Source organism: Bos indicus x Bos taurus, chromosome 5, assembly GCF_003369695.1.
Source record: "Bos indicus x Bos taurus breed Angus x Brahman F1 hybrid chromosome 5, Bos_hybrid_MaternalHap_v2.0, whole genome shotgun sequence".
NCBI classification, from domain to species: Eukaryota; Metazoa; Chordata; class Mammalia; order Artiodactyla; family Bovidae; genus Bos; species Bos indicus x Bos taurus.
The window spans coordinates 3,987,413-4,007,866 of record NC_040080.1 but is presented as its reverse complement, the minus strand read 5'-3'; the positions used below and the strand labels follow the sequence as shown (position 1 = coordinate 4,007,866).

Sequence of the window (20,454 nt, the reverse complement as noted above, 5' to 3'; positions counted from 1 at the left end):
GCTCTGGTGACTGTGTACAGGGGGATGCTGTCGCCCCCGAGGCTATGGAGGTGTTGTGGGGTTCAGTGGGATGATGCAGACAGAACGCAGGCGTCCGCTCTTAGGAAACAGCGCGTGCCTCTTGGCACTGTCGCCTCTGGCCTCCCGCCTCGGCTCTGGAGGCTGTGTTCATGCCTGTGCTCCTTCCTCAGGAGTGTCCCGCTCTGTTTTCACTCGGGCTCTCGACCCTCCACTCTGCCTGTATGGGCCGCCCTGGCCCCGAAGGAACCACTACAAGAACAGCAAACAGGAGGCTGTGGGCGCTGACCCCGCAGCATGGGTGCCGGGCGGGCGGAGCTGGGGCCCGTGAGGCACTGGCCTGCGGTCTCAGGTGTGAGCTGAGGCGGGGCTGGGGCAGGGGTGGGCGGCCAGGCGTCCACAGCAGTGTCTGCGACTGCAGACTACACACGGGGGTCGGGTGCCCGTGGGAAGTGGCCGGCTGTCTGTCCTCCTGGGTGTGCGGTCCGGGGCGGCAGCCATTGTGGACCAGGGCCCTGGCTTGTTGCTGACCTGGGCCATGTGCTTGACCACTGTGCCTCCGTGTCTTCACCCATAAAATGGAGATGACGATCCCTGCCACATGGTGGAAGTTATAGTAAATAAGAGTCTATGTAAATAAAGCACTTAAGCACAGTGCGAGTGGCATCAGTGATTGTCCAGTGTTGGGCGTTGCTCTGGTTCCGAGACTGTCGTCGCGCAGCTTTGAGCTTAGCCATCTGTGCCGTTCAGGGTTGCTGGGGTAAGCGGTGTCCACAGACTCGTGTCTCCTCCGTGTTCTGTGAGGTTCAGCCAGCGGAGGATCTCGTGGCTGAGTGGAGGCAGCAGGAAGGAGAGCGACGGCTCCCCACTCGTGTCTCCCTCGAACGGCCCCCTTTCTAGCTCCCTTCCCCCAGGAGCCTTTTGGTTTTCCCTCTGAGACACCTGTCAGCCAGCCTGGCCCTTGCTGAGGCCCCGCGCTCAGGGAGGTCTGGGCCCCCTCTGCGGAGCCCCCAGGCTCCTGGGTGCTCAGAGCCTCACCCCTTCCCCTTGGGTCTCCAGTGTTAAGGGTGGTGAGTGGTAGTTTCCTGTAGCCTTAACCTCCTTGTTACCTCAGTGTTGCCTTTTTAGTTTAACTAATGGCCAGATATTAAATTTTCTTTGTTAAAGGATAGTTTGGCTTCTTTGTCTGATGACACGGTACTGGCGGGCTGAGCTGTGTGTGTTTTCCAAGGCTGTGCCTGACAACACCTTTTCTTGCTCCCCTTTCCCTTCCTCTCTGCTGCCGGGCCCTTTTCGCCATCTCTGCACCAGCTGGGGTGCAACCAGGAGACGGAAGCCGCATTGCAATGTGAAAAGGGAAAATTTAAAGGAAGAATTACTAACTGTAACAAAGGCTTGAGATAACGGGGGATTGACTACTAAGAAGTAAGGAGGATGCCGAAGAATACAGGAATTGCACACAGGAGGAGCGTCCAGGGCCCCAGGGCTGAGATGAGTGTCTCAGGAAGGAGCTCCCCGCTCCTGCTGAGGTCTGAGATCCAGGCCTCCTTGTGGAGGGCGTGGTGGTGCTGAAGTCGCTGAGGGCTGATGTTGGTGGAACCTGCTGGACACCCACCCTCTGGGGTACAGGGGGACATCGTCCACAGGCTGCTTCCAGGACATGGAACTGGCTTCGAAGTGTCTCGAGGAAGCTCCTGCTGCTGGACACTGCTGGTTGTCCTGCTGTGCGGGAGCGCGTCTCTGGAGAAGCTGTTCGTGCAGGAGGTGAGCCCAGAGAAGCAGGAGAAGCCGGGCCAGAGGATGTCCCCAGAACCAGAGGGGAACTCTCCCTTCCCCACAGGGCGGGCTGGGCCAGCTGATGGGAGGAGGCATCTGAAGACCTGCCTTTATGTCTGCAGAGCAGGCCGAGAAGCTAAGAGGAAGCAGTTGGTGGCTGGTTCTCAGGCAAAAATAATTCAAATGTGCTTTGTTCACGGGTGTAAAGGACTTCAGAGAACCTGTAGTTTCCAGTGCATTGCGTTCTCATGAACGCTTTGTTATCTCTAACTGAAATTTTTGCCAGTCTGGTGTGTGTGTAGTACAATCTTGTGGTTTTCCCATGGGCTTGAGTGCTTTTTCTTACATACGTATGTGTATGTAGACACACGGACTTCCGGGTGGCTCAGCGGTAAAGAATCTGCCTGCCAAGCAGGAGATGCGGATTTGATGATCTCCTGGAGAAGGAAATGCAGCCCACTCCAATATTCTTGCCTGGGCAATCCCATGGACAGAGGAGCCTGGCGGGCTGCAGTCCGTGGGCTTGTAAAGAGTTGGACACGACTGAGCGCCTGAACAGCAATAACATGTATACACATATATGTTCTGTGGATTTGGACAGATGTGTAGCACATGTGTCCATCATTGTAACATCATACAGAGAAGTTTCACTGCCCTAAAGATCCTCTGTGCTCCGCCTGTTCACATCCCCTCCTGGCCCCCAACCCCTGGCGGCCACTCGTCTGCTCACTGTCTCCATAGTTCTGCCTTCTCCAGAATGTTGTAGACTTGGACTCACGCAGTATGTAGCCTTTTCAGATTGGCTTTTCATTTGGTGTTTAATGTTCCTTTTCATAGCTTGGTCGCTCATTTCTTTCTAGTGCCGAATAATACTGCATCGTCTGGATGGGCCTCAGTTTATTTATCCATTCGCCTACTGAAGGGACATCTCGGCTGCTTCCAGGTGTTGGCAGTTAGGAGTAAAGTTGCTGTAAACATTGACGTGCAGGGTTTTGTATGGGCATAAATTTGCATTTCCTTTGGGTAAATTCCACGGAGTGCGACTGCCGAGTTGTGTGCTGAGAGTTTGTTTGGGTTTGGAAGCAGCCACCAGACTGTGTGATGAAGTGACTGCGTGAGCCTCGTCCCACCCACAGTGAGCCAGGGTTCCTCCGCGCCACGTCCTCGCCTGCGCTTGACAGCATGCTGGGTTTTGTCCAGAATTCTGCAATTTTATTTGCTGAAATAGTCTAAATATGTCAACTAGGTTGTTATTAAATCTTACTCAAATCTTCTAAATATGCTGATCGTTTTGTCTGCTTGTTTTATAATTTACTGGGAAAAATATATTGTTATTGCTGAATTTAACTGAATTTTTCTCTTTGCTCTATACTTTTGTTCATTTTTCTTTTATATATATTTGAGACCATGTTATTAGGTGATTCCAATTTAAATTATGCCTTTCTGATAAATTCTGAAATGACTTTTTAAAAAACCTTCGAATAATGCTTTTTGCCCTGAAGTTCGCTATGTCTGATTTTAAGTGGTGTATGACCACCTTTATAGGCTAGTGTTTGTCTTGTGTATCTTTTCACCGTTCTTTGACCATCAGTGCTTCTGTAGCTTTGTATTTACATGTATGTTTTAAATCCAGTCTAAGGGTAACTGTTTCAACTGGAACACATATTCTGGTGATATTGAATGTGATTACAGGTAAATCTGTGCCTACAGTCACAGTCTTTTTTAACAGTTAGTTACTTTTGTATGAGAATATTGTTTTGATGAGGGCTCTCCTGGTGGCTCAGCCGTAAAGAAGCCACCTGCCAATGAAGGAGACTTGGATTTGATCCCTGGGTCAGGAAGAGCCCCTGGAGAAGGAAGTGGCAACCCACTCCGGTGTTCTTGCCTGGGAAATCCCATGGGCAGGGGAGCCTGGCGGGCTACAGTCTGTGGGGTCGCAGAGTCAGGCACGACTTGGCGACTGAACAGCAGCAGCATGCGTTGTTTTGGTGAGGCGTTTTCATACTAGCGTCATGCCTGAAGTTTCCCTGTGGTGAGAGGCCTGCACAGTTGAGAGAAGCTAGCAGAAACTTCTTGTTGGATAATATGAGGAATATTTCTCTTCAGGATATATTTTAGTGAGTTCAGACTCTCTTCGTCACAAATCTGTTTTGCTCTTGTCAACCCTCAGCATTTCGCTGTGGCCTGCAGTTTCTCGGCAACATCGCCTCCCGGAATGAAGACTCCCAGTCTGTTGTCTGGATGCATGCATTCCCAGAGCTCTTCTTGTGAGTATATTGATAAGAATTTTTCTGACTTCTGAGAAGGTTGTAGTTATATCACTCCACTTAGATGAAGTTCCAAAACAGGAAGAGCTAACCTTGGTAATAGAACTCAGGGCAGTAGTTGCTCTTGGCGGGCGGTGGCGGGTTCAGTAGTTGCTGGGAGAAGGCGTGAGGGCGTCCCCTGGGTTGAGTGTTCAGTATCTTGGTCTGGATGGTGGTCACATAGGTGTGTGCATATCTAGTAATTTATTGGGCTGTACACTTAAGATTTGTGCTCTTCATTGTGGGTCAGTTTTTACTTTATGTGAATAAAAGTTTTGGTTATGTAAATACTGTTAAGGACACGTTTTAGTAAGGAAAAAATTTAAAAGAAAAAATTATAAAGCATTGAAGTATGGGTGATGAATGAATCACATATTTATTAACTGAGCATTTCTTATGTGCTCAGCGCAGTGCTGTGCGTTTTGGTAGATACGGACAAGCGTAAGATGTTGGGAAATCAGTGTGTTTGTCTCAGCTGGTTCATGGTATTGTTTCTGGTGATTTACTACTTTGCATTGATCAGCTGTGTTAGTGCATAAGAAACGGAGCCTTGAGATGAAAGGTGGGCGGGTGATGGCCATGGGAACGGCCTGTCCAGGAGCAGAAGGCCTGCCTCTGATCCGGGGTCCGCTGCAACCAGGGTGTGTCTTTGGTGGTGGCAACAGCGTAAGCACCAGAGCAGCTGGTGTCCAGAGGCCCTGAGCTGGTGTTTACTGTGCATTTCCCACCCTACGTAAGTCCCCTGTGCTTCCCTGCTGGCTCAGTGGTAAAGAATCCGCCCGCAATGCAGGAGACACGGATTTGGTCTCTGGGTGGGGAAGGTCCCCTCGAGAAGGAAATGGCAACCCACTCCAGTATCCTTGCCTGGAGAGTCCCATGGACAGAGGGCAGGCTCCATAACTTAGTGACTAAACAACAGCAGCAGTGTACCTGCAGGGCAAGCGGCACTGTCCCCGTTTGGACAAATGGCGGAGCTGATGCTAACCATTGGTGAATGGCGCAGCTGCAGCGGGAGCCCTGTGCTGCCCGCGGGGTCCAAGCCTACCCTTTTTAAATACCAGCTGCCCAAACTCTGTGCTGTGATTGTGTAGGTTTTCTGGACTCATCTGTACAGAGTTAGGATGAGGTAAATCTCATGCTCTCTCTGTCTCACTGCGTTGGTAACTGGTTCTCAAACTCCTGTCACTAGAGTTGAAGGCAAAAAACCTTTATGGTTAGTAATAATTGAGCTTAGGTTGGAAGGAAGAGTTGGTGGAATTCAAGCTATAGAAATAAACACCGCTCACTTTTGAGAATTTGTTCTTTAAAACTGTCTGAGCACCTCATATCTGCCAAGTTCTGAATTAGCTGATTGGAGAAAGGGTAACTTAGGTATATCCTGCTGCTGCTGCCGCTAAGTCGTTTCAGTCGTGTCCGACTCTGTGTGACCCCATAGACTGCAGCCCACCAGGCTCCCCTGTCTCTGGGATTCTCCAGGCAAGAACACTGGAGTGGGTTGCCATTTCCTTCTCCAGCGCATGAAAGTGAAAAGTGAAAGGGAAGTCCCTCAGTTGTGTCCGAGTCTTAGTGACCCCATGGACTGCAGCCCACCAGGCTCCTCCATCCATGGGGTTTTCCAGGCAAGAGCACTGGAGTGGGGTGCCATTGCCTTCTCTGTAGGTATATCCACTACTCCCCAAAGCCCATCCTGGAAGCGTGTCATTGTGTAAGAAGGGATGTGACTCAGGGGAGGCCAGGTGTCATAGGAACACAGGAGAGGTCCTGAACAGGGCAGCCGGAGTTTACCTGGTGGTTGTACATTCGTTTCAGACCTGGTGCTCACAGAAGCCAAGGAGGTCTTGCTATCGTGTTCCATTTTTGTGTCAAAAAACACTGAAAGAAGTTATGTGACTTCACTCTCTATGCGTTTGTGAGACAGATACAACCAGGTTTGAACTCAGCTTTGGCAGGTATTGGCTTTGTGCCCTTGGGCAAGTAAAGTCAACACATTCTTCATCTGTGAAAAAGGGTAATACCTCCTCCAGAAGAGTATTACGAGGTTTAAATGAAAAGAAGTCCTGCTATAGTGCATGACCGTAATAGAATTGACAGCTGATAATCCATTGACCTTTTAAGGTCACACAGCTGATAAATGGAGGAACCAGGAGTTATCCTGAGGCTTTTGACTCCCAGGTTCTCCATATATCATCTTTCCCTGGCACATTCTGTCCCTCAAACTGTTAAAGAAATGCCTATAGTCTTGGAAGTATCTTTTTTTGCCTTTTAATTTTTCTTTCTAATAAGAATGAGCGTTTAAATGCTCTATAAATGTAATCACTTTATTTTTTTCTTTAAGCAGATGTTACTTGCTTTTTGCTTCTGAGTCAACTGCAGCTTTCATATCAGATACTTTGTTTTGTGACTGATTTTATATTTGCCATTTTTGCCAGAAATAATGTTTCAAAGTTGTGAGTCTTCGTTAAATCCTTAGAAATGTCAGTGTATACTGAATTTGTTAGTTGGATTATTGTCATTTATGAGTTGTCATATTTTATCATTGGGCTAACATCCTGATTTCTTTATTTGGAAGATCTTGCCTAAATCATCCAGACAGAAAAATTGTTGCCTACTCGTCAATGATTTTGTTCACATCACTGAATTCTGAAAGAATGAAGGAGCTGGAAGAAAACCTCAATATTGCGATTGATGTTGTAGAAGCTCACCAAAAGCAGCCTGAGTCGGAATGGCCGTAAGTGTCCTGGTAGACACGCGACTGCTTAAGGACATGTTGGTGTCACTTTCCTGGTAAAGGTTCTGAGTAAAAGCTTGAATTACAACAATTGAACAAGAAGTTAGAGTTAAACATATGTTGAAAAAACAAGAAAAGCCTTAGGAATGGATCCCATTTTTAGCCCTTTTTGTTTGTAAAGTAAATATGTCTTTCTCTAATGCCCTTTCTACTTGGATTTCTGCTTTGGATGGAGTGTATTTTTGATCTTCTCCCAAGGTAATTTGTTCTGTTTTTCCATAAAGTTGGAGTATTACTTACAGGCTGTAAAATGTCTTTGTGGCATTTTATGTTTCAGATTAGTGGGACCCCACCTTCCTCATAAAATATTACCACAAAATTTTTGCATTTACAGAAATAGTAATTCTGTAAAATAATTTAATCACAAATTTGAATTTTGTCACTTAGAATATGTTAACCACGATTGGATCTCTTCTGGTTATGAAGGTCTTTATCTTTGGTTCTTCCCTGGAGCAGATATTGGGTAAGAAAGTCAGTGCGATGAAATCTGAGTGAAAGTTGAGAATTTACTTGTAACTTTGTGCAGTACCCTAGAACAGAGAGTAATGTTATATTTAGAAAAACAGGCCCAGCAGCTAACATAATAAAAACTTAACAGGTAATTGACAACTATTTAAATGACCACTTTTGAGTTGTCAGGAAAAAACCTGCCTCCCACTGGCATTCCATCTCCATTGCTCGGTGTGTATAATATTATTTGCAGCCAGGATTATGACATTTAGTGTTATATACGGTAAGGTAATGTAGCACAGAATTCCAGTTGTCTGTATGGATGTCCAGACAGAATACTTTTTTCTGCCTGTATTGGTACTGATGAATTACGAGTGACAGTTGTTATCCTTTAAATAGTTCTATGGTGAAAATGGGGCTTCCGCGATGGCTCAGTGGTGAGAGAATCTGCCTGTGACTCAGGAGACGTGGGGTTGATGCCTGGTTTGGAAAGATTGCCTGGAGGAGGAAATGGCACCTCACTCCAGTGTTGTTGCCTGGAGAATTCCATGGGCAGAGGAGCCTGGCGGGCTACAGCCCATGGGTCACAGAGTCGGACACGACCTAGTGACTTAACAACAGCAAGAGCACACGGCCCTTCTTTCCTTCATGTCGCCTTTCAAGTCCTTTTTTGTCGCCTCTAATTTAAATGCTCTTCTTCCCTCTTCAACTAGGGGTTCGCCGACTCTTGATTTTCCTGCACCATCCATCACCTCCCGCCCCACCGCCCCGCCCCCCACCCCAGCCCTCTTGTTAGATGAACTCCGCTGTTTCTGTAGTCTGTGATGTGTGTCTGTGTGTTCCACTGAAGGCATTTTTCTCTGATTACCTATCTGTGCACGTGTCTTTCTTCACTGTTAGAGTTTGGAGTTGGGGCTGGGACCTAGCCCCTTACACACAGTATTTGGAACATTGCATTTTTGAATGAAAGTTTTTGAGGGAAGATGTTTTGAGCTCCAAGTAGGTGGTTGATGAATGAACTTCAGGATCACAATTTTGTATACCTGGTTTGATAGGCTGAACCTCTATTGTCACACTTAGATGACCTACCAAAGTTGATGTGAAAATTGAGAATCTTGAATATTATTCATTATTGTTAGAAATATTTTATATCAGTGTTGTTCAGTTATTTGAAAGGTTATAGGAGAAATAGAATATGTGTTTCAGTTTTGCTTTTATATGAAGTAACCCTATGTTATGGCAGTTAATATGTTTCATTTGACTATCATACTTAAAAGGTACACTTTTATCATGTTATTTACTAAGAAGCGATTAAACTGTGTTTGTCAACATAGTTAATGCTTTACTGTCATGCTTAGTACTAACCTTGGTTATGAGCAGTATATTCCTTAGTTCTTAAGTCTTCAGATACTCTCTGGTAAATACGATTCAGAGTTAATTAATAGTACTACTCAATCTTTTTAGTTGTCACAGTAGTACTTTGAAGAAGTATGCTTATAATCTTTGCCTCAGGGCTTCCCCAGGTTGATCTCTGAGTTTCGATGAATGCGGTGCTTGACAGTGATGATGTTTTGTGGTAACTTGAGAGCGCTTCAGGAGTAGATAGTCGAGCTGACAGGGCTTCAGGAGTAGATAGTCGAGCTGACAGGGCTTCAGGAGTAGACAGTCGAGCTGACAGGGCTTCAGGAGTAGACAGTCGAGCTGACAGCGCTTCAGGAGTAGACAGTCGAGCCAGTATCCGTGGCTGTTGGCGGCATGTGTTTCAGGAAAGAGTAGGACATGTCTTTTCTCTGATTAATCTTAACACTACACTTTTGACTAAAAGAATTTAATGTGTTTTGTTATACCCGGGCTTGTAGCTAAATTTCATTTTATCATTTAAACTATAGTGAACTTTTTCATTTCGTAACTTAGATATTAGTAAAAAGTACGGTAGGCCCTTTCCTTGAATTGAATAAATTTGAATCACTGGGATAAATTTTTTAGAAGTAAAATTGGAGAAAAATATTTTGAGGGTTTTTATTGTCTTTTCACTGCTAATGGAAAAATAGTATGTGACCCTCTTAAAACATTTGAAGATTAATTGAAGCTACTCAGAAATTCAACAGGAGTACTTTATGCGTAAACCATGCCTATAAAGTAGATAAGGCCTTGTCTGTTTTACTATGTTTCTAGTAACCTAACCCTTTCCTCCTTTTCTCTTAGGTTCTTGATTATTACAGACCATTTTCTGAAGAGCCCGGAATTGGTTAAAGCCATGTATGCCAAAATGAGCAATCAAGAAAGGTAACCCCAAAAACCAGTGTGGTTTTGAGAATTTAGCATTCCATATAGAGTATCCTGTACACATGACTGAAAAACTGTGTGGTTTCTTAGTTGGCACAAAATCTCTAAATACATGTTTCTGTGTCAGTAATGGTTTTAAATTGGTTGGTTAACATTACAGCTCAGCCACAACAGCAGCGATTTACCGAGCGTTGCAGAATCCAGGTTGGCGCCATTATTCAGTAAAGCCATATCGAAAAACGTTGAGAACAAAATGTTAGGCTTGTCCTTCGTGTTTATAAAAGTAATTCCTGCATCTGTGTATTAGAGCTCTATAGATGGAATGTGCTCATTTGTTCACATCCCTGTTGTCAGGATTCGGGATCCACTCTGTAGATTTGCAGTTTTGCAGTGTGTGCTTTAGAATGAAAGAAAATCAATACGTGTCTTCGACCTTCACTGCCGTGTAGTGGGAGGGGCCGTGCCCGCGGAGCCCAGAGACCGTGACACCTTGGCCCTGCGCCCTGTTGTCTGGGTGACCTCGGCCCGGTCTTTCACCTCGCTTTCAGTTTCCTGGCCTGTAAAATCAGAGGAGCGAGTAAAATGATCTAGGACTCTGTCCATCCCCAAAGCGTATGTTTTTCCTAACCTGATTGGAAATGTTGCCTTAGGAAAACAAAACTTATTCAGAAATCACAGATCTAATGATCAAAAACCTTAAAAAATGTTAATCTTTGATTATAGTCACAATTTTTATAATTGCCGTGGTTTTGAAATTCTTTCAGTGCATTTGGGTTCCAACAGTTAATCTTCATGCATTTCTTTGTAGTCTTGTTAAGTAGTGTTTTTTTGTTCTTTAATATCTTTAACAAAAAGGAAAAGTTCATGCTTTTAAAATTCATTTAAATGCCATATTTATAAATCCAGTACCCCCCCACCACATATGCATACTTTTCCTGCAGAAAAAGAAGTAAAATAAGTAATGTGAAGAACAGTGCTGTAAATTAGTACATTGCTCTGCAGTGAGGAACATCGAAAACAAGAACACACAGTTTCGTTGTATTTCAGTATCCAAGCTTGTTATTTACATGTTCCTATCAAATGATCTTTTGTTAACTGATCCATTTCCTAACCCAGTGAAGACGATGGACCAAACATTTCCCATTTTTATTACAGAAACTGCAGCCCCTGCTTTGCAGCGTCGTACAGATTTCTTGCTCAGATGTCACCTCATTTTTCTTGCAAAGGAGAAGTACTTCTGTTGCTCACACACTTGCTGGCTAGTGTGCGACAGTAGCATTGGATTGTCAGTGTGAGGGCCAGGATTTGGTCCTTTTTATTCTGTGCTGTCCGTGTTTCCTGACCAGTGCTTGGCACATGATAGGTGCTAGACAAGTTTTTGCATGAAAGCTTGTGTGACTGAGTGGATTTTCTCACTGGTGTATTTGTTACTGTAACATCACTCCCTGGATGGGAAACCTCAGTGCTCTCTCCCCACCGCCGCCTCCGCTCCTGCTTCCCTTGGTCAGTAAGCCTGACCACCCAGACCATTTCAGTATGTGGAGAGTTCACTCCGACCATTTCAGTATGTGGAGAGTTCACTCCTGTCACAGCTCTGGTTTACATACCACCTTTGACTAGACGTGGGCTTTAGTGTCTTTAGAAACTGTGATAAAATGCACTTAATACGGAAGTTACCATTGTAGCCTTTTAAAAATGTGCAGTTCGGCAGTTTAAGTGTAGTCACGTTGTTGTACAGCCAGTCTCCAGAACTGTCTCCTCTTGTACCATTGAAACTGTACCCATTGGGAACTTCCTTGGGGGCCTGGTGTTCAAGAATCTGCCTTGCAGTGCTGGGGATGCAGGTTCGATCCCTTATTGGGGAACTAAGATCTCTTGTGCCGCAGGGCAACCTGAGGGCCTGCACGCAGCAAGGAAGAACCCGAGAACACAGCTAACACCTGATGCAGCCAAAAATTAAACAAAAGAGAAGTCTACCCATTAAGCAGCTGCCCATTTACCCCTCCCCCAGCCCCTGGAAACCACTGTGCTACTTTCTGTTGCTGTGAATTTGATTCCTCTTAAGTATGGTTGACACTTGAGCAACTCGAGGGTTTAGCGGTGCCGACCAGCAGTGCAGTGGGAAACCCGAGTGTAACTTACAACCGGCCTCTGCATCTGAGGGTCCTCCACATCCTCAGATTCAGCCGCCTGCAGATGGTGTCATGTGGTGGTGCCTGTTTACTGAAAAATTCCATGTCCACGTGGGCCTTTGCAGATACTGCCGGTGTTCCCTTGGCTCTCCTGAGTTGCTTGGGCAAAGTTATTTGCATCCTCACCTGCACATCTGTCATGATTATTTGCTTTTCTGCTGGAATATGTATTCTTCAAGGACAAAGATTGAATCTTTTGAGTTCTCTATTCTTAACACCTGCCAGAATCAGTACTGGAACTTTACTGGAATGAGAAACTCTACTGATACCAAATACTTACTGAAGCATCTCTTCAGGATGCCGACTCTGTTGATAACTGTGGACCACAGATGATCCCATCCTCCAGGAGGACGCGTTTTGCTGCCAGGAGCCTGGCGTGGCTCGGCTGGTTCGGGTGAAGCTCGCTGCGGGAACTGCTGGGCCTGGTGGCTTGTCTTTGCTCAGTGGCAGGAGGAGGGGATGGGGGCTTTGCAGGAGCGCTCAGAGCTCTGTGGAGAAGTAGAGGCTGCTGGGTCCCCTGGTGACTTGTTTTGGGCAATGATGGATGATTCTTCAGAGTGCCGTGCTGACAGGCCCACAGAACTGAAAAGACATGGTTTTCTCAGCGGGGGTGTTTGATGAAATTAACTTCGCCCCTTGCTTCTGGAGTGGCGCTCCATGCTGCCCTGTGAGAACTGAGAAGACAGGGCACATTGCTGAGAACTGAGAAGACAGGACACATTCCTGAGAAGATAGGACACGTTCCATGTCCTGGGGTTCAGATGAGGGACTGCACTGGAGATTTCTGGGGCACTTGTGTCTCAGTTGGGGACACACAACAGGTCTACTGAGGAATGCCCAGGCTGTGGCCTCAAGCTGCTGAGCTAGAGAATCCAGTCGGGTTGGGGGCTGTTAGATTAAAAACCACTGGGGGCTCAGTCAGTGAAGCAGGCCTGGTGTTCATTAAGACCCTGCTTGTGGTCCCTAGGGCCTGAGGGTGAACGGTGCCCCTCCCTGCCCCCGGCGTGGGTGTGTAAGCGGGAGGCGAAGCTTTCTTGTGCTGGTTCTACGGTTGTCATGGGGAGTTGACTCCTTCACCCTGGTAGTTTATTTGGGCTGATTACTGGGTGAAGATATTTTGGATACAGGGTTAAAATCAACTCACAGAGTGTGATTATGCAGAAATGAGTGCCTGTGTTGATGCAACTTTCTTGTCCCCCTTCCCAGTGAACTGGAGTGATACTGAGTTAAACTAGCTGCTCCTGGACACCGGCTTGTGTAGCTACCACGTTTATATCTGTGTTGTGTTGTTTTTCAGTTGCTTAGTTGTGTCTGACTCTTGCGACCCCATGGACTACAGCACGCCAGGCTTCCCTGTCCTGCACCATCTCCCAGTTGGTGAAACTCGTGTCCACGAATCAGTGATTCTGTTGAACCATCTCATTCTCTGCCACCCCCTTCTCCTTTTGCCTTCAATCTTCCCCAGCATCAGGGTCTTTTCCAGTGAGTCAGCTCTTCGCATCACGTGACCAAAGTATTGGTGCTTCAGCAAAGCTGTCTGCAGAGTTATAATCTGTATAGCACAGGATAGAAGAGCGGAGGCCAGCTATGCTGGTTATGTCGCTCTCTGCTTTGGATAAGTCACCTCTTGGAACCCTGTTTCCTCTGTAAAATGAGGGTAGTGACGGTAGGCACCCATGAAATCATTGTGGTTACCAACTGAAATCTGCATGAAGCTCTCAGTGCTGGCATGCAATCATCGCTCAGTGAAAGTGAATTGGTGTTTCTGCGTGCATATTTCTATTATCACTGCTACTCTAGTGAGCTTGACTTTTTCCTCCAGGTAGCATCACTCTTAGGAATGGAGGCAGCATGCAACCACTGTCCTTTAATCCTCAGAGAAACCTTCTGAAATAGTTTTATTCTTGCCATTTTTTCACATCAGGTATCTGAGACTTTTAAGGTTAAGGTGTTTGCCCTGGGTTACAAAAGTGGCTGAGGTGGTATTTGAACTCAGTATGTCTAATGCCAGAGTCATTGATCATTTTCCCTGTAATGTACTAGCTTCTCATATATGTAATTTTTGACAGGATTAATGAGATTAATCCAGCAACAGCCTATATCTTGGTTAGCCTGTTGTCCAGGTTAATGAAAGTTTTGGCCTTTGTGGCATGCCATTCAACAAATCATACAGGTGGAGTAGTTCAAATATAAATTGAGAATTTGTTGGAGATGTCAGTCTTTGAATTGCAGATATATTATTTCCAGAATTGTAAGATATCATTTCTTCCCCAGAATGCTCATAAAACTCCCTCTCTCGTTTTTTCCCCTTATCCTCTCATAACCTACCCATTTTAGGACAGTGCAAGCACGAGCTCTTGAGACTGTAGACTGCCTCAATTGAAGCATAACGTTAAAGTATGAACCTTGCTGTAGATTTTTTCCGTAAAATCGTTCCCATGTACATTGCTATCGGTTTTTTTTTTTTATGAAGCAGGACTCATCATTTTGGGGACAGAGTATGTAACTATCAGAAGTGAATTAGAAGTAGACAGCTCATGATAGCCAGCGATCAAGGGATGAGTTGAGGGTTGTGTCTGAGGGCCCCGAGGCAGCTCCGGTGCTGATTGCCGGGTTGCAGGAAGTGAGACTGAGGTGTTGTGATGGCTCTGGACGCCGGTCTCTGGCCTCTGGCTGGGTCTTTCTGGTTTTGCAGCCTCCACTACTGGGTGAATGGATCTCTTAGACCACTCGCGCTCCTTTATGTTTTCAAGCAAGTGTTTAGTGTGGTTCCCCCGCAACTGCAAGAAACAAGACATTCCCCATTGTCCCATTTCCCCTGACTCTGCAGTACTTCCCAACACACACACATTTTCTGGCATAGAGATGGGGCTGGCAAATGCAGTGCACAATCAAAATAAATGCCTCTGAAAAAAATTTTCCTACTCAAGTTCTAGGTCCTATGTGTAATTCCTTTATTTTATGAGAAAGATGGGATTTTTTTTTTTTTTTTTTGCTTTTTGTTTGTTTGTTTTTTGTTTTTCTTGGCTGCACAGCGTGGCTTGTGGCATCTTAGTTCCCCAATCGGGGTTTGTACCCAGACTCTTGGCAGTGAAAGCGGGGAGTCCTAACCATGGACCACCAGAAAATCCCTAAGAAGGATGATTTGGATGGTGGCCAGAAGCAGAGGGAGTTAGAGAGTTCGGTGGGAACTCCAGGTGGGAGGACTCCATCTTCCAGAGTAAAGTTTTTAGACCCACTTCCCGACAGCGGGAGCCCTTAAAAGTTTTTATTGCTAGATGACTTAATATAAGGAGGATCATTGAATGAAGTATAATTTATTCCCAGGTACTTTTCAAGCTTGGTGTGTATCTTTATATTTTAAAGATTCACCCCTGATTTGTTTCGTTCAAAATCTTAGCTCTTCCTATCTCTTCCTTCCTGTCTCTTAGCTCTCCCATCTCAGGATCACCTAATAGAATGGAGAGGCGCCTCTCCTGAGCAGAGGAGACGCCCGGGAGCACCACTGCCTCGGCCTGCTGTGTGAGGCAGCCAGCAGGTCTGCGTTCACCTGCCAGCAGCTCCCCTCAGCAGGGCTCCTGGGACCCCAGGGCCTTCCTGCGGTTCCTGGGTCGCCTCGATTACCACTGCCCTGTGGCCTGCCTCTGTCCTGACCCCACCCAGCTCTTCAGGATCTGGTTCTCCCTCCTTCAGCATCTGCGTGGTGTTGGTCCTTGCCCCCAGTTAGGACCTGTCTGTCTGTTCCTCATTCCTCTTCACCCTGTTCTGGGTGATCGTCCCCTGGGTGCTCAATTCCCTAAAGCTAGGGATCATGCCTTCTTAGACCGGTAATGCCTGCCACATTATCCCAACTTACAGGGAATGTCTTTTGGGCAGACCTTCAAGTTCCTCTTGAATCACACGTCCTGTGTGGCCTCTTCTCTGGCCTCTCGGAGGTCGTCCTCCTCAGGGAAGGTGGGAGGCCTGGCTTTGTGGGCAGAGCACCCTGTTGTCTTCAAGGATTGTATGTGAATTAGAGAAAACAGATGTATCTGAATGCATACTGAACTATTCATTGTTCTTCTGTGCTCAGTTGAGGGGATTATTTGTTTTATTTTGGATTAATAACTGCTGTAAGAAATGTGAAGTTTTAGGAGTTTTGAAAATCGCTAAGCTCTGTGGCTGATTTTCACAGACTAATGATCTTTCTGAAGAGGCCTTACAAACAGCTGTGAAAATAACAGAAGCGAAAAGCAAAGGAGAAAAGAAAAGATATACCCTTTTGAATGCAGAGTTCCAAAGAATAGCAAGGAGAGATAAGAAAGCCTTCCTCAGCGATCAATGCAAAGACATAGAGGAAAACAATAGAATGGGAAAGACTAGAGATCTCTTCAAGAAAATTAGAGATACCAAGGGAACATTTCATGCAAAGATGGGCTCGATAAAGGACAGAAATTGTATGGACCTAAAATAGAAGCAGAAGATATTATGAAGAGGTGGCAAAATACACAGAAGAACTGTACAAAAAAGATCTTCATGACCCAGGTAATCACGATGGTGTGATCACTGACATAGAGCCAGACATCCTGGAATGTGAAGTCAAGTGGGCCTTAGAAAGCATCACTATGAACAAAGCTAGTGGAGGCGATGGAATTCCAGTTGAGCTATTTCAAATCCCGAAAGATGATGCTGTGAAAGTGCTGCACTCAATATTCCAGCAAATTTGGAAAACTCAACAGTGGCCACAGGACTAGAAAAGGTCAGTTTTCATTCCAATCCCAAAGAAAGGCAATGCCAAAGAATGCTCAAACTACCACACAATTGCACTCACTTCACACACTAGTAAAGTGATGCTTAAAATTCTCCAAGCCAGGCTTCAGCAATACGTGAACCGTGAACTTCCAGATGTTCAAGCTGGTTTTAGAAAAGGCAGAGGAAACAGAGACCAAATTGCCAACATCTGTTGGATCGTCGAAAAAGCAAGAAAGTTACAGATAAGCATCTATTTCTGCTTTATTGACTATGCCAAAGCCTTTGACTGTGTGGATCACAATAAACTGTGGAAAATTCTTCAAGAGATGGGAATACCAGACCACCTGATCTGCCTCTTGAGAAACCTGTATGCAGGTCAGGAAGCAACAGTTAGAACTGGACATGGAACAACAGACTGGTTGCAAATAGGAAAAGGAGTATGTCAAGGCTGTATATTGTTCCCCTGCTTATTTAACTTCTATGCAGAGTACATCATGAGAAACGCTGTGCTGGAAGAAGCACAAGCTGGAATCAAGATTGCCGGGAGAAATATCAATATCCTCAGATATGCAGTTGACACCACCCTCATGGCAGAAAGTGAAGAAGAACTAAAGAGCCTCTTGATGAAAGGGAAAGAGGAGAGTGAAAAAGTTGGCTTAAAGCTCAACACTCAGAAAACGAAGATCATGGCATCTGGTCCCATCAGTTCATGGGAAATAGATGGGGAAACAGTGGTAACAGTGTCAGACTTTATTTTTGGGGGCTCCAAAATCACTGCAGATGGTGATTGCAGCCATGAAATTAAAATACGTTTACTCCTTGGAAGGAAAGTTATGACCAACCTAGATAGCATATTCAAAAGCAGAGACATTACTTTGCCAGCAAAGGTCCATCTAGTCAAGGCTATGGTTTTTCCTGTGGTCATGTATGGATGTGAGAGTTGGACTATGAAGAAAGCTGAGCGCCAAAGAATTGATGCTTTTGAACTGTGGTGTTGGAGAAGACTCTTGTGAGAGTCCGTTGGACTGCAAGGAGATCCAACCAGTCCATCTTAAAGGAGATTGGTCCTGGGTGTTCATTGGAAGGACTGATGCTGAAGCTGAAACTCCAGTAATTTGGCCACCTCATGCGAAGAGTTGACTCTTTGGAAAAGACCCTGATGCTGGGAGGGATTGGGGGCAGGAGAAGAAGGGGACAACAGAGGATGAGATGGCTGGTTGGCATCACCGACTCGATGGACATGAGTTTGGGTAAATTCCAAGAGTTGGTGATGGACAGAGAGGCCTGGCGTCCTGTGATTCATGGGGTCGCAAAGAGTCGGACACGACTGAGCGACTGAACTGAACTGAACTGAACTGAAAGTAGTGAATAAAAGTTAGCCCACTTCACTTTGCCCTTGTCACAGTAGGTGATGTATAACTTACCTTGACAGCATTATTAAAATGTGGAATTTTATTTCATAGCTCAAAGTAATGGATATAACAAGATGCTTATTTCTGTAGCTTAGTCACAACAAAGAAACCAAGATTTTGAAAAATAGGTAATTGATGAATTGTATTCACAAAAAATATGTTTTCCCTAAGTAGACATTAGAAATAAGTTAGGAATTTCAAAATAAAAGTACTCTCTTAAAATGGTCTCTGTAAATATTTTTAGTATTCTACAATTTCAGTATTACATATTCATGTAAACATCTCTGTTTTACAGGGTTACATTGTTGGATCTTATGATTGCCAAAATAGTGGGCGACGAGCCACTGACCAAGGATGACGCCCCTGTGTTTTTGAGCCATGCTGAGTTGATCGCAAGCACTTTTGTGGATCAGTGCAAGATTGTGCTGAAACTGACCTCCGAACAGCACACCGATGATGAGGTGAGTGAACAGAGAGGTTTTCTGACTCAGCCAGGTCCTTGGTGACAAAAACTTTAAGTATTATTTAAGTAACATACCTGCTGGGGACTGAATGTTTGTGGCTGGACCTCCTCTGAAGTTCCTGATCAGAACCTGGTGCCCAGGGTGATGGTGGCAGGAGGAGGGCCTTTGGGAGGCAGTTGGGTCATGAGGGCCTCACGGATGAGGTTGTAGAAGATACCCCAAAAAGTGTCCGTGCCCCTTCCATTACATAAGGCCACAGCGAGAAGTCGGCCCTCTGCAGCCCTGAAGAGGGCCCTCCCAAACCCAGCCGGGCTGACACCGTGATCTTGAACTTCCAGCTTCCGGAACTGAGAGAAATAAATGTTGTTTATGAGCTACCCTGTCTGGTATTTTGTTACAGCTGCCCAAGCTGAGACAGTATTCTTATTTTAGAACAGTTATGAAAATACAGATTAGTGAAAGCAGTGCCCTTATTCTTACCATCTTGAGTTAATGACTTAAGAAGCTGTAATTAATGTATCTTCTAGGCAGTCAACACCAAATATGTGCATGCTTGCACACACACACACAGGTGTTCATAGAGAGATCGTTTTACGATGCCTGTTTGTAAGTTCCTGTTTTTCCTTCTCCTGAGTGTGAAAAAGCTGCATGAGGGCAGAGGTTTGGATGGTAATGTTCCTAGAACCATGCACAGAGGAGGCACTTAGCGCATGCCAGCTGAATGCATAAATAAAGCATGCGTAATGAATGTCGTAAAATGCCGGTAGAGCGTTCAGTGTAAAGGCTTTGTCATAGTTGGACATTTGAGTTGTCCTTACTTCTGTTTATTACAATCAGTGCTGTCGTCCATTTGCTGTCTCTGGATGGGAAGGTGGGCAGGTGGACCCCAACCCACAGCATTGCCTTGAGAGCTGTGTATGGGGTTGTGCGCCTGTTCACTCCCATAGTAACTTGCCCCTTCTGCCGTGCAAGTGCATTTGCTTCTTTGTGAAAATACCTTTTTCAAAGCTGCTTCGCTGTGGACTTGCTGTGCTGTGTCACACAGGCCGTGTTGGGTCTCGCTGATAGTCAGTTTCTTACTCTCCGTCTGTGATAGAAGAGAGCAAAGTCTTACTCTTGGGCTGCTTTCCTTTCTGGAGAAAGATTTGCCCCAGTTTCCAGCAGGAGGAGCAGTGAGCTATGCTTCAAGGAACTTTTAAAAATGAATTTTCCAGGAGACAGAAAATGAAGTAAAACTTAGTACTTGTTACATCACAGCTTTAAACTTTTTCAAGGCACAAACATTTACAATATAGATGATATCAATATTATAATAAGACATTACCTAATGTTTAGGAAAAGCTGTATCTTTCATACTTTTTTCTTTAACAGTGGGAGGAATTATTACGTATTAATAGCTAGAAAATTGTAGTTTTTTTGGGAAAGCCCAAATAGTCCACTTTTTGAAAATCCATTGATCTATACACTCAAATTGCCAGCATGCGTTGGATCATAGAAAAAGCAAGAGAATTCCAGAAAAACATCTACTTCTGCTTTATTGACTACACTAAAGCCTTTGACTATATGGATCAAAAGGAACTCTGGAAAATTCTTCAAGAGATGGGAATACCAGACCACCTTGTCTGACTCCTGAGAAATCTGTATGCAGGTCAAGAAGCAACAGTTAGAACCAGACATGGAACAACGAACTAGTTCCAAACTGGGAAAGGAGTACATCAAGGCTGTGTGTTGTCATCCTGCTTATTTAACTTATATGTGGAGTACATCATGCGAAGTGCTGGGCTGGATGAAGCACAAGCTGGAATCAGGATTGCCAGGAGAAACAGCAATAACCTCAGATATGCAGATGATGCCACCCTTAGGACAGAAAGCAAAGAATAACTAAAGAGCCTCTGGTGAAAGAGGAGAACGAAAAAGCTGGCCTAAAATTCAACATTCAAAAAACGAAGATCATGGCATCCGGTCTCATCACTTCATGGCAAATAGATGGGGAAACAGTGAGAGACTTTCTTTTCTTGGGCTCCAGAATCA

The 20,454-nt window shown here is 45.2% G+C and overlaps 1 protein-coding gene across 1 annotated transcript in view; it reads left to right on the top strand.

Moving 5' to 3' along the window:
• ATXN10 (ataxin 10) overlaps positions 1 to 20,454 on the top strand; it is a 142,118-nt gene that overhangs the window by 37,172 nt on the left and 84,492 nt on the right. The window contains exons 4-7 of the mRNA XM_027540514.1: positions 3,965 to 4,061; positions 6,670 to 6,828; positions 9,544 to 9,624; positions 18,255 to 18,420. Of these exons, the coding sequence (XP_027396315.1) occupies positions 3,965 to 4,061; positions 6,670 to 6,828; positions 9,544 to 9,624; positions 18,255 to 18,420 (503 nt within the window). The remainder of the gene's footprint in view (positions 1 to 3,964; positions 4,062 to 6,669; positions 6,829 to 9,543; positions 9,625 to 18,254; positions 18,421 to 20,454) is intronic.